The sequence below is a fragment of the Lepidochelys kempii genome, chromosome 10, assembly GCF_965140265.1.
Source record: "Lepidochelys kempii isolate rLepKem1 chromosome 10, rLepKem1.hap2, whole genome shotgun sequence".
Classification (NCBI taxonomy): domain Eukaryota; kingdom Metazoa; phylum Chordata; order Testudines; family Cheloniidae; genus Lepidochelys; species Lepidochelys kempii.
In genome coordinates, this window is record NC_133265.1 from 55,103,147 (window position 1) to 55,115,448 (window position 12,302).

Sequence of the window (12,302 nt, forward strand, 5' to 3'; positions counted from 1 at the left end):
ACCAGGAGCCCAGTGCCCCAGCTCCCAGCAGGGAGCTCTGCATCTGAGGCCGGGTGGCTCCTGGCCTCTCAGCAGGAGCCAGGAACCTTAGTGCAACTGGGCTCCGCACAGGCAGCCAGGAGCCTCCAGATGGCAACTGGGCTCCCCATTGGGAGCTGGGAGCCTCCAGGCAGCAGCCAGGCTCCAAGCGGGGTGAGCGCAGCCTAGCTCGGAGCAAAGAGCCCAGAGGGGAAGCCAGAGACTCTAGCTGGAGCCCTCACCCACCCAGCGGTGACAGCTCAGCTTTCGGCATGGAGTTGTGAAATTGACAAGATGACAGCCAGCAGCCAATGGAAGTAACTCAGGGTCTACACAGATACTACATCATTACACCAGTGTAAGCCCTATGCCTCTCATGGAGGTGGAGTTATTACATCAGGGCTTGTCTACATTACCCGCTGGATCAACGGGCAGCGATCGATCCAGTGGGGGTCGATTTATCGCGTCTAGTCTAGATAAATCGACCACCGAGCACTCTCCCATCGACTCCGGTACTCCACCCGAGCGAGAAGTGGAAGCGGAGTCGATGGGGGAGCGTCAGCCATCGACTCACTACAGTGAAGACACCGCGTTAAGTAGATCTAAGTACGTCAACTTCAGGTACGTTATTCACGTAGCTGAAGTTGTGTAACTTAGAGCGTTTTCCTTCCCCCTTCCCCCTCCCCCATCAGCGGGAGCAAGGCTGTATTGTGTACACTGACATAATTAGATCGACGTAAGCTGCCTTCGATCAACCTAATGCTGTAGTGTACACCAAGCACCAGGCCTCGGCAGAATCAGTCATCACACCCATAGTGAATGTTCTAGTTATACTACTTAGACCTCAGGCTGCCTAATTGGTGAGTGTAAGCAGGTGGTTAGATGTCTAGCTCTAATAAATTACACAGTAGGGCTGGAAATTACAAAGGCACCCAGGAGACTCCTTTGAAAATCCCAGTTTGAATTAATGGGACAAAATCATTACCACAAAGAGACCAATGCCGAATATCAGGACCTTAGTGTGTGAGATGATGCCAAATGAATCTAGGGGTGAGATTTTCAGAAGTGCCTAAGGCATTGGAATGAGTCTTGTGCTCCTAAATCATTTTTAAAGTGTGATACTGGGCCCACTGAAGTTAATGGTAAAGCTCCCATTGATTTCAATGGGGAAGATCAGACACTTCAGTGCTTTTGAAAATTTCACCCTTAGAGTCATTCATATAACTAAATAAACCTTGTTTTAAGCCAGTTTGGTGACTCAGTATGCTGGTGCATTTTGCTTTACTACATGAACCATCTGGTATCAAATTATTACAAAGTGTTCTGAGGAACCAGAATAAAATAGGCCATAAGAATTAAGTAAGGTTCTTTTTTTTTTTTAATTAGATGTCATCCTTGAAATGGCGTACAATAAAATGGTCAGTAAAATACTTTACATCCACACTATGTATTTCATTGAGGTTTATTTAATTTAGAAACCTCAGTCATTAAAAATTTAACCAACAATCCTCCCTGTACACGGTATTTTATTCCTTCCCTGAGAGCAATGTGATGTTTCCAATATTCACGGTCCATTAAAAACATTTTTATAAAGAGGATGTAGGGATCCTAAACAATATAAGTATTACTAGAAATCAGTTTATTTGGAGGAAATGTTCCAATCTCCACATTATTGTGTTTAGATTAAAAAATACCAACTGGCAAACAAAACCTACCTCTGTTTTGTTCAGTTTCATCTTTGTACTCTTCAACTCTTTATGGAAATTACATGAGCCAATTACAATTCATTGTCATTTCAAATTCATGAAGATTGCCCTTGATGTAGTGTTTGCTGTGAGTTTACAGATCCATTTCTGTCCTGACTTGTAAATGCTTTCATAGCAGGATAGTGTGAGAGGACTTTGTGCAAAAAAGAAAGCTTTGTTAAGCAAACGTTTATGGCCTTGATCCTGCAGTTCTCTGCACAATGAACCAATTTGTTGTGGTCTAGCATAAATGTTGTGTAACTTATGTATGAGGACAAGTTAAGTGCTAGGTGCAGCAGTCCAAACTGAGGGGAAGTAGTCTCAAAAACTGTCAGCCAAAACTTTTTTTTAATTGAAAAATGCACATTTGGTGACATTGAAGCATTTTGTGATTTCAAGTTGGTTTCACCAAATTGTTGGTTTAAGAAAAAAAAACGAACAATTTGAAAAAATGTATTTTTTGAGTTTGAAATTATCTTTGTTTCAAAATTTTCTTTAATATTTTTAAAAATTTAAAAACGTTAATTGGTCGAAGCCTAAATGACATGTTTTGCTCCATCTGGTATGAATTTTTTTCAATGTTTTGAAATTGCTGATTCACTGAAAATTCGCTATTTGCCCAATTCTAGCCTCAAGCGTGCCTTCCTCCCTTCTCCCAAGAGCACAGGTTAAGATGGAGAAGGGTGTAGTGGAGAATAGGTACATTTGAGGAGACATGAACATAAGCACGATCTTAGCATGTGAATGCACCACTTAGGTGCAATCTTCCCTCTCTGGCCTTAGTCCATACGACTATATAGAGGTCAGCTGATAGCCATGTGGCATTCTTATTAACACTGGTTCCTTCTGTACCTTATCTGCTTGTTGCTTTTCCTTTGACATTCCACTATTTCCCTACATATGTTTAAAAGGTGAAAAGAAGGTAAAGTGCAAGGCGCATACTCAGCATCTTACCATACCTCTCAGTCTTACCTTACTTTGAGACATCCACTTGAGTCCCAGACTTAACTACTTACTACAAATATATGGTGTTGTCCCACTTTGAAATGTTGTTGCTCATATCAGGAATAAAGAATCATTCAAATGCTTATGGAATAGGTTATTTGCACTCAGGGAATGAATCCCTGCATGAATTTGTTGAGTGTGGTGTCCTTCATTTTGGATCTTTCTCACACATTATGTACCAATTTGGGCCTTGGTGTTTTGAGAGATTTGCCACTACAGATAAAGATTGTGTAATAGGTGTTGCCTTTTCAACTGGGAATTCTCTGCCTATTCTGTTTTCTTCTTTATATGTTACTTTCTGCTCCTGAGTAAGTCATAATCAGCTGGGATCAAATCTGGGATGTTTAGATCTTAAAGCATGAGCCTTTACGCTGCCTAAGGTGAAAGACCCAGCTCTGTTAGCTAAGGCTGTATGAGGCTTATCAATCTCTATATGTGGCCCAGCCACTGCTAGAGGGGGACAGCATGCCACACTGAGTGAGGGTAGGTTACACACAGCACCACTGTAAAAGAGAGTGGTAATATTAAGAAAAGGAGTACTTATGGCACCTTAGAGACTAACAAATTCTTTGAGCATAAATTTTCGTGAGCTTGCATCCGATGAAGTGAGCTGTAGCTCACAAAAGTTTATGCTCAAATAAATTGGTTAGTCTCTAAGGTGACACAAGTCCTCCTTTCCTTTTTGCAGATACAGACTAACACGGCTGCTACTCTGAAACCTGGTAGTATTAAGATTCAATAGAACATTCTATTGATGTACAATCCTCCAATTGCCAAAACAATTGACTGTATTATCTTAATATTTGTGCATTATTAAATGTAGCCTTTAGGAAGCCTTACAGTGACTGATGGCACAGCACCTGAGAAGGAAAAGAAATCCCCAGCAGCTCAAACTAAAGCAGCCAGAGGGAAAGGAAAAGGGAAAAAAAAGGGAGGGAAAATGAAAGAAGAGCCAGAAGAAGAAACAGATCCACGGAAGCTTGAACTACTAAACTGGGTAAGATGAAAGTGGCATCTTTCTTCCAGTTGCTGCTATGTTCTTTATCTCATTTGACTCCTCCCTCTAATCTGTTCTTCTCAGTTTACATGTGCACACACCCAGCCTACCCCAAAGATAAATCAAAGAATGAGTTACCTTCTACAAGGCCCTAGAAGTGATGCAAATAGACACATTAACCCAACATGAAATGAAAGGAATACACTTCTTGTGAGGGACATATTGATGCCTGGAATATTTTGAGGCATGGGAGACCTTTTATATAGGGCTGTCAAGCGATTAAAAAAATTAATCGTGATTAATCGCACGATTAAAGAAATTTACTGTGATTAATTGTGCAATTAATCGCGCTGTTAAACAAGAATAGAATACCATTTATTTAAATATTTTTGGATGTTTTCCACATTTTCAAATATATTGATTTAAATTACGACACAGAATACAAAGTGTTCAGTGCTCACTTTATATTTATTTTTTATTACAAATATTTGCACTATAAAAAAAAAAGGAAAAAGTATTTTTCAATTCACCTAATACAAGTACTGTAGTGCAATCTCTTTATCATGAAAGATGAACTTACAAATGTAAAATTATGTACAAAAAAACCCCTGCATTCAAAAATAAAACAATGTAAAACTTTAGAGCCTACAAGTCCACTTGGTCCTACTTCAGCCAGTTGCTCAGACAAACAAGTTTGTTTACAATTTGCAGGAGATAATGCTGCTCGCTTCTTGTTTACAATGTCATCTGAAATGAGAACAGGCATTTGCATGGCGCTGTTGTAGCCGGCATCACAAGACATTTACATGCCAGATGCGCTAAAGCTTCATATGTCCCTTTATGCTTCAATCACCATTCCAGAGGACATGCTTCCATGCTGATGACCGGTTCTGCTCAATAACGATCCAAAGCAAAGCGGACTGACTCATGTTAATTTTCATCATCTGAATCAGATGCCACCAGCAGAAGGTTGATTTTCTTTTTTGGTGGTTCGGGTTCTGTTGTTTCCGCATCTGAGTGGTGCTTTATTAAGACTTCTGAAAGCATGGTCCACACTTCGTCTCTCTCAGATTTTGAATGGCACTTCAGATTCTTAAACCTTGGATCGAGTGCTGTAGCTATCTTTAAAAAAGAAAAGGAGTACTTGTGGCACCTTAGAGACTAACCAATTTATTTGAGCATAAGCTTTCGTGAGCTACAGCTCACTTCATCGGATGCATACTGTGGAAAGTGTAGAAGATCAAGTGTGATAAGCTATTACCAGCAGGAGAGTGGGGTGGGGGCAGGTATTTTTTCATGCTTTGTGTGTATAAAAAGATCTTCTACACTTTCCACAGTATGCATCCAATGAAATGAGCTGTAGCTCACGAAAGCTTATGCTCAAATAAATTGGTTAGTCTCTAAGGTGCCACAAGTACTCCTTTTCTTTTTGCGAATACAGACTAACATGGCTGTTACTCTGAAACCTGTAGCTATCTTTAGAAATCTCACAGTGGTACCTTCTTTGTATTTTGTCAAATCTGCCGTGAAAGTGTTCTTAAATTGAACATGAGCTTGGGTCATCATCTGAGACTGCTAGAACATGAACTATATGGCTGAATGCGGGTAAAACAAAGCCGGAGGATGTTAGGAAAAAAAATGGAGCAGTTGACTCAGAGGCAGATACGAGTATAGGCTTCTTTTTTGCGATACTTGTTCCCCTTGACCCAATTGTCAAGTAAGCACTGGATTAATTACATCACACTCTTTTTATTTAAGTTAATATGTCAACGCCTGCATCCATTACAACACCCCAAGAACCCTTATTAGGTAAAGGAAACACCCATTCTGTTAGTATGCCCACCCCTCTCCATTGTGTGCAGCATTACATATGTCATACAAGCATTTTTACCTTGAAAATACATTTCTTTGCAACAATCTGTTGCCATAAATCTCCCTCAATTTGCAGTTTTCAGGGGAAGGAGGAAGGGGCCATGACCCAGGGCTCGCTTATGGAGCTGGGAAAGGAGGGGAGGAGGAGATAACACTTCTTTACCCAAAAGGTATCCTTTAGATCCCCACATTTTTTATGCAGCTGCAATACTTATCAATTCTTAACAAGGAGAATGGAGGGGAAAGGGCAGGACTTTATTTATTAAGGAAAGGAATAGTGCATGCCTGTGCCTACTGCCTGATACCATGCCAGCACACCAGCGGTTTTCAATGTCTTTATTTAACCCTTACATATCCCAACAGAGACATACAATTCTCCCCCAAGGAGTTCAGTCACAAATTGAATTAACACATTATTTTTTAGCAAGCATCATCAGCATGGAAGCATGTCCTCTGGAATGGTGGCCGAAGCATGAAGGGGCATACGAATGTTTAGCATATCTGGCACATAAATACCTTTCAATGCTGGCTATAAAAGTACCATGCAAACATCTGTTCTCACTTTCAGTTGACATTGTAAATAAGAATCAGGCAGCAGTATTTCCCGTAAATGTAAACAAACTTTTGTGTCTTAGCAATTGGCTGATCAAGAAGTAGGACTGAGTGGACTTGTAGGCTCTAAAGTTTTACATTGTTTTGTTTTTGAGCGCAGTTATGTAACAAAAAATTTACATTTGTAAGTTATGCTTTCACAATAAAGAGAGTGCACTACAATACTTGTATGAGGTGAATTGAAAAATACTATTTATTTTGTTTATCATTTTTATAGTGCAAATGTTTGTAATCAAAAATAATATAAAGTGAGCACTGTACACTTTGTATTCTGTGTTGTAATTGAAATAAAAATATTTGAAAAACATAGAAAAAATCCAAAAATATTTAATAAATTTCAATTGGTATTCTATTGTTTAACAGTGCAATTAATCATGATTAATTTTTTAAATCATGATTAACTCAAAAAAATTAATCACGTGAGTTAACTTTGATTAATCGACAGCCCTACTTTTATGTATTTTATAAGTGTCTTCATAATTATACGTAGATTGCATAGAAATATGTATAATTAAGGTCACACAAGCATTTCCATTTTAAGTGGTAATTTTCTGTTGCTATTAATACTTCCACGTTTTCCAATCTTTTTCCTTCCTGACTGAAATTTGGCTGGCTTGTTTTCAGTTCAGGAGTGAATTGTTTTGGAAGGTTTCAACCAAAGTGAATAAACCATATTTGGGAACAGAAAGAGTGCAAAAATATATACTTTTTCCATTACAAAAAAGTATTCCTCTGAATGTTTCTAGCTCATCAGTGATTGGTGGGGGAGACTTTACATTTTATAGGAAGACAGTTCTTGTGTTTTGAATTTCCTATCAGTTTATTTTAATTTTTTTTAAGTTGAATAGTCTGTTGGGTTGTTCCCATGTTTGGCCATATTAAGAGAAGCTGACCAATATTTCCAGCAACAACTTGGGGATTTCTTTTCAGAAGATCGGAGAGAGTGCATATTGCCACTTCACTCTATTTGAGGCAACAGCTTGTCAATTGAATGGAAGCAGCCTATGTGGGTTGTTATGGTACAAAACACTCTTTATGTTTGTGCAGTTCATTCTTTTTAAATTTAACCTGCTCCCATCACACATAGCAAGCAAGCCCACCTCTTCGTATAATGTGTCATTTCACTTGGTTTAGCTGTAAGATACCAAACAAAAAGTACTGAAAGTTACAATCATTCTCCTAAAGGTTTCATTTACTGCTCTCATTACTTCAACATTAAGGACACATCCAAAAAACCCCCCAAAAAACAAAACCACAACATCTAAACTATACATGGAACACCTATCAGGGACATTTTCATTTTTCAAAATTACGTTTGATGTGTAGATGACTGAACATGGCTTGAAATTCACATGTGAATTCTTTTATTAAACAACCAAAAAACTTCAGTTTGCAGTTGCTAGCACAACATCTCTGACTTACTTGCCCAGGGTTTGCATTGTGTTCTCTCTCCTCAACTCTCAGGTGAATTCCCTGGAGCAGGCTATGCTGGACGCCCTGGTACTGGATCGAGTTGATTTTGTGAAACTCTTGATTGAAAATGGAGTGAACATGCAACGCTTCCTCACTATTCCTCGACTAGAAGAGCTTTATAATACTGTGAGTGAGCTGTGATGCTGATATAAACTGCAGTATCTCTCATGGTTGACACCTTTTCCTTTCTCTCTTTTCCCCCCCAATAACTGGCACAGAAACTGTCCAACTGGTGGTTTCATTTTATACTTCAACAATTGCAGGGGGAAAAAACTCGGTGCACTGACAGTCTACGAAAGGTGCATATCACTAGAGGGAGTCACTGTAATAACTCCTGGCTTCATAATACTTTTAAGATACACAGAGTATCTTGACTAAGCCTAGAGCAGCTTTTAGATGGTCTTATGGTTTATCATGTAAATATAGTGAAGTATTTTTAAAATGCATATTAAGAAATTTTCAATAACTAGTATTGCCATTAAAACAATAATATCAGCCAATAACTGTGGCTTTTTACTGGCATATTCTTAACTTCCTCACTGATGTGTGACACAATCTTGTTGACCCTCAGTTAGTTGTCATTTCTTTATTCTTTATTGTTGTAATAATAAAATGTTATATAGAAACTCTCATCCATAAATCCCAAAGCACTTTACACCTGGCACTGAGTATCATTATTCCCATTTACAGATGGGGAAACCAAGGCACAGGGGCAAAGTGACTTGCCCAAGGTCACCCAGCAGGGCAGTGGCAGAACCAGGAATAAAACCCAGTTCTCCTGAATCCCAGTCCAGTGCATTATCCACTAGGTCATGCTGCCTCTTTTATAACACATAGGCTGCTTGGGACTAGAGTCTCCTTTGCACAAACCCAGACAGAACACCCTAGTAGGTCCTTACTCCTGGGGGAATTCTGCACCGCTGTGCATGTGCAGAATTCATGTGCTGCACAGAATTTTCTTCCACAAAAAATACATTCTGCTGGAAAGGTGCTGCAGTTTCTCCTTTCACCCACGAGGAGCCACTGTGGCACCAGAACTCAGAGGAGGGGCTCCTGGGCAGGACCAGCCCCAGCTCCAGTTAGGAAAGAGAAAGAAGTTGCCTTCCTCATAGCACCCTGCTCATGGGGGCAGATCAGAAGGCACGGAATATGGGGACACAGACAGCATGGGGCACCTGGGGGGTCAGAGTGGGGTTCAGAAGGGCTAGTGGGGGTGACAGACTGGGGCAGGGGCTGAATGGGAGTGGGGGTGCAGAGACACATGGGGATAGGAGGTAGCTAAGTGGGGGTGCAGGGACACATGGCGATGGGGAAGGGGCTGAGGTGGGGTTCAGGGACACATGGGGACAGGGCAGATGTGCCTGACTAAATGAGAGAGACTATGGGTCAGCCAGGGTCTGCATGGTGGTGGCTCCCTAACAAACCCTTCCCCCTCCCAAAAACCTGTTACATTGTTCTCCCACCCACACCCAACAACCCTCCGAGTTCACACCCAGGCTCCTTCTCAGCAGTTATTTCCCTCTCCCTCAGCTCCTCCACTATCCCTGTCTTCCCCAAGCCATTGCACTGCTTCTGAGGGGTGCAGGAAATACGTTTCCATATTGTAGTTTAAATGAATTATTACTCAGAGTTCTGTATTAAGGAATCTACTTGTCAAAAAACATTTCTTGACTCTTTTTTGTTGTCTGTATTATTGTAGACATAGTTGCTGATAGGTATTTGAAATAAATTACAAAATAATTGAAACTAGCATGATTATATTGTGTTATTTTTACAAATAAAATGTGCAGAATTTTGCGGAATCGTAAAATATTGGGTACAGAATATGTCATTTTTGATGCGGCATTCCCCCGGAGTAGATCCTGCAGAGGCACAGAGCTGCCATCAACTACTCCTACATCAACTCTCCCTGATGTTAGTGTGGGAGGTGTGGCCAAAGGTAAAGGGTCAGTGCCAAGGCATCCTGGCACATTGCGATTCCCAGGTGGGGATTACAGCCCCTTGTAGCTGTTGGCAGCCTGTGCAAGTTAAGGCAACCCGAAGGCTCCTATGATCTATATCTGAGGACTGGACCATTGCACAGGGTTCCTAGCAGCACAAAGTGGCTGTAAACTCTGTTAGTGACTTGTTACTTTTGGCCAGTTATGCCGCCAATCTTTTTATCCATGAAGAAAACAGTACATACTGATGTTCTGTTCTAATAATGAACAAATAATAGTGCAGGGAATTCACATCCAAATTTCTAATGCTTTGCAGAAACTATGCTTTTTTTTTTAATTAAAGGGAAGAATTAAAGACCTAACAAAATATGAATGGTCTCTCTTTCAGAGATTGGGTCCACCAAATACACTGCATTTGCTAGTCAGGGATGTGAAAAAGGTAAGTTTTTATATTATTTCCAGATATTGGGATTTATTTTCATGATTATTTTAATTGTACAAATCAATGGGGGAAGTGAACATAATGTAGATGGAAAATAAAACTTTGAAATGAAATTATAGTTTTTAAGGAGAGGGAAGTTAAATCACTAGTAGTGTAAGATATTCAGACCAGATTTAAATATACTTAATTTCTTTTTATATCCAAAGAAGCTTACATACAACATTACAGTGGAAAAATATTTCCCTGCAAAATTACAGAATCAGAAGTTAGAGAGAGAAAATATCTACTCCATTATCCAGTCCATCCACCTGCCAATGCAGGATTGTTCCTTTTTGTGTATTTACTAGTGTGTTTTTCAGACTCCCAAGCAATGTTACTTCCATCACTTCCATTGGGAGAAAGTCACTTCCACTCTTCAGAGTTAGAAGTCATAAATCTGTTATTCATTACCATCCACTGCATATAAATGTACTGTAAGGCTTAGTCTTAAATTCACTATATTTGATGGGTTTTGCTTCTGTTTTGCTACACAGGGTATATCCTGCATTTCTGTTGCAGGGAACACCTCAACTGATTTCAGTGAGAGTTCCTCATGAAAGTTTTGCAGGATTGGGTCAATGTATAATCCATAATGATCCACCTCAGGGTTTAATTCTCATCTAATTTTTCATTATTCACATTTTCCAATGGTACTAATTCTCTTCTGTGTATTTTTTTTCTATCTGTCCATCTTTCTCCTTCTGGTCATCACATTTCCATGGCTCACTCTCATTCAGCGACAAGCTCGGGGATTTGGTTGGGTTAACCTTGAGGTGATTTGTTTCCCTAGAATGTAGCGCTTTCATCGTAGTTTATTGCTAAGTGGTGTTCTAGACTAAACCTTGCTGTGGTGTGCAAAAAAGGATACAGTTAGAACAGTGAAAGATAGTGTTCTGTCACAGTTCTGGGAGATTTAATGTAACTGTCCAATCTTTAACAATATGACAATACAGGTTATACAACCTGCTTGTTTACCTAGTTTAGACGGCAGATTAACCCAAATTTCCCTGTACATGATGGGCTGGGAATTGTAGATAATAATGAAGTGGGGAAAAATGTTATTCATACAGTAAAAGCTACAGTGTATACTGACACATTTCAGAAGCAGGAGGAAACTCTTGTATCAGCATACTACAGGTAATTGCTATCTTTTTTAAAAGCAAGGTATATAAACAAATCTGACTTATCCTGAAATAAATAGAATAATTAAAACAAATAATAATCCAAAAGTCTTGATCCAAAGACTTGATCCAAAGTCTACTGAAGTCAATAGGAGTCTTTCCATTGACTTCGTTTGGGGACTTATCTAAAGTCCATTGAACTATTATATTTATCTTAAGGACACATTATACTGTCCAATATGGATAATTTTCTCTTTGATTTCCGTGACGAATCTCACAATTTGCAATCCCCTTTTAATTTATAATTGTCACTTTTTATTTTAAAACACAAGAGACTCACATTTTGAGGATGAGTAAATTAAATATAGACGTTTTCTGTTTATATTCAGGTTTTTATACCATGCTCATCACTATGGTATCTGAGCATCTAGTATACTGTAGAGTTTGCAAGTACTATAATGTTCTCCATAACTGAATATACTTAGTAGCATAGTATATTTATAGTTTATCAAATGTATTAATATTGTTTATAATCTTGTACTGTATAAAATTATTCGTGATAATATGTATACATTTGGAGTATGAGCACTATAATGATATCTCATTAAATTATTGCACAGATCATAAGTATTCAAGTAGCGTATTAGTAGAAATGTTATAGTAATAAAATGCTTGTTTTGATTTTTATTAAGGGGTACAGGAAAAAAACCCACCCACTCCATTATACAAAAAGCCATCTTTAAACCATCTCAAAAGCAAAATTAATTCTTGCATGAATAAAACCTTAAAATAGACAAAGCTGTTCAGATTAGTTTGCAGAGCGAAATCCCATTCAAATATGGAATGGAATGTTATTAATTCAGTTCAAAGAACTCAAAGCCACTGGGGGCCATCCTGCAAGCCCTGTCTCCCATGAGCAGTCCCATTGACTTCAGAGCAACTACTCGTGCATGTGAAGAGTACTTTCATCAGTCAGGTTCTGCAGAACCAAGCCTCATGGCTATTAAACACTTCATTTTTATTTTTGAATTAAAAATG

The 12,302-nt window shown here is 39.1% G+C and overlaps 1 protein-coding gene and 1 long non-coding RNA gene across 2 annotated transcripts in view; one reads left to right on the top strand and one right to left on the bottom strand.

Moving 5' to 3' along the window:
- The window catches only part of TRPM1 (transient receptor potential cation channel subfamily M member 1), a 136,628-nt gene that overhangs the window by 88,996 nt on the left and 35,330 nt on the right, over positions 1 to 12,302 (top strand). The window contains exons 11-13 of the mRNA XM_073303660.1: positions 3,592 to 3,765; positions 7,714 to 7,848; positions 10,051 to 10,101. Of these exons, the coding sequence (XP_073159761.1) occupies positions 3,592 to 3,765; positions 7,714 to 7,848; positions 10,051 to 10,101 (360 nt within the window). The remainder of the gene's footprint in view (positions 1 to 3,591; positions 3,766 to 7,713; positions 7,849 to 10,050; positions 10,102 to 12,302) is intronic.
- The window catches only part of LOC140894877 (uncharacterized), a 99,835-nt gene that overhangs the window by 44,021 nt on the left and 43,512 nt on the right, over positions 1 to 12,302 (bottom strand). The gene's annotated exons all lie outside the window — the stretch shown is intronic.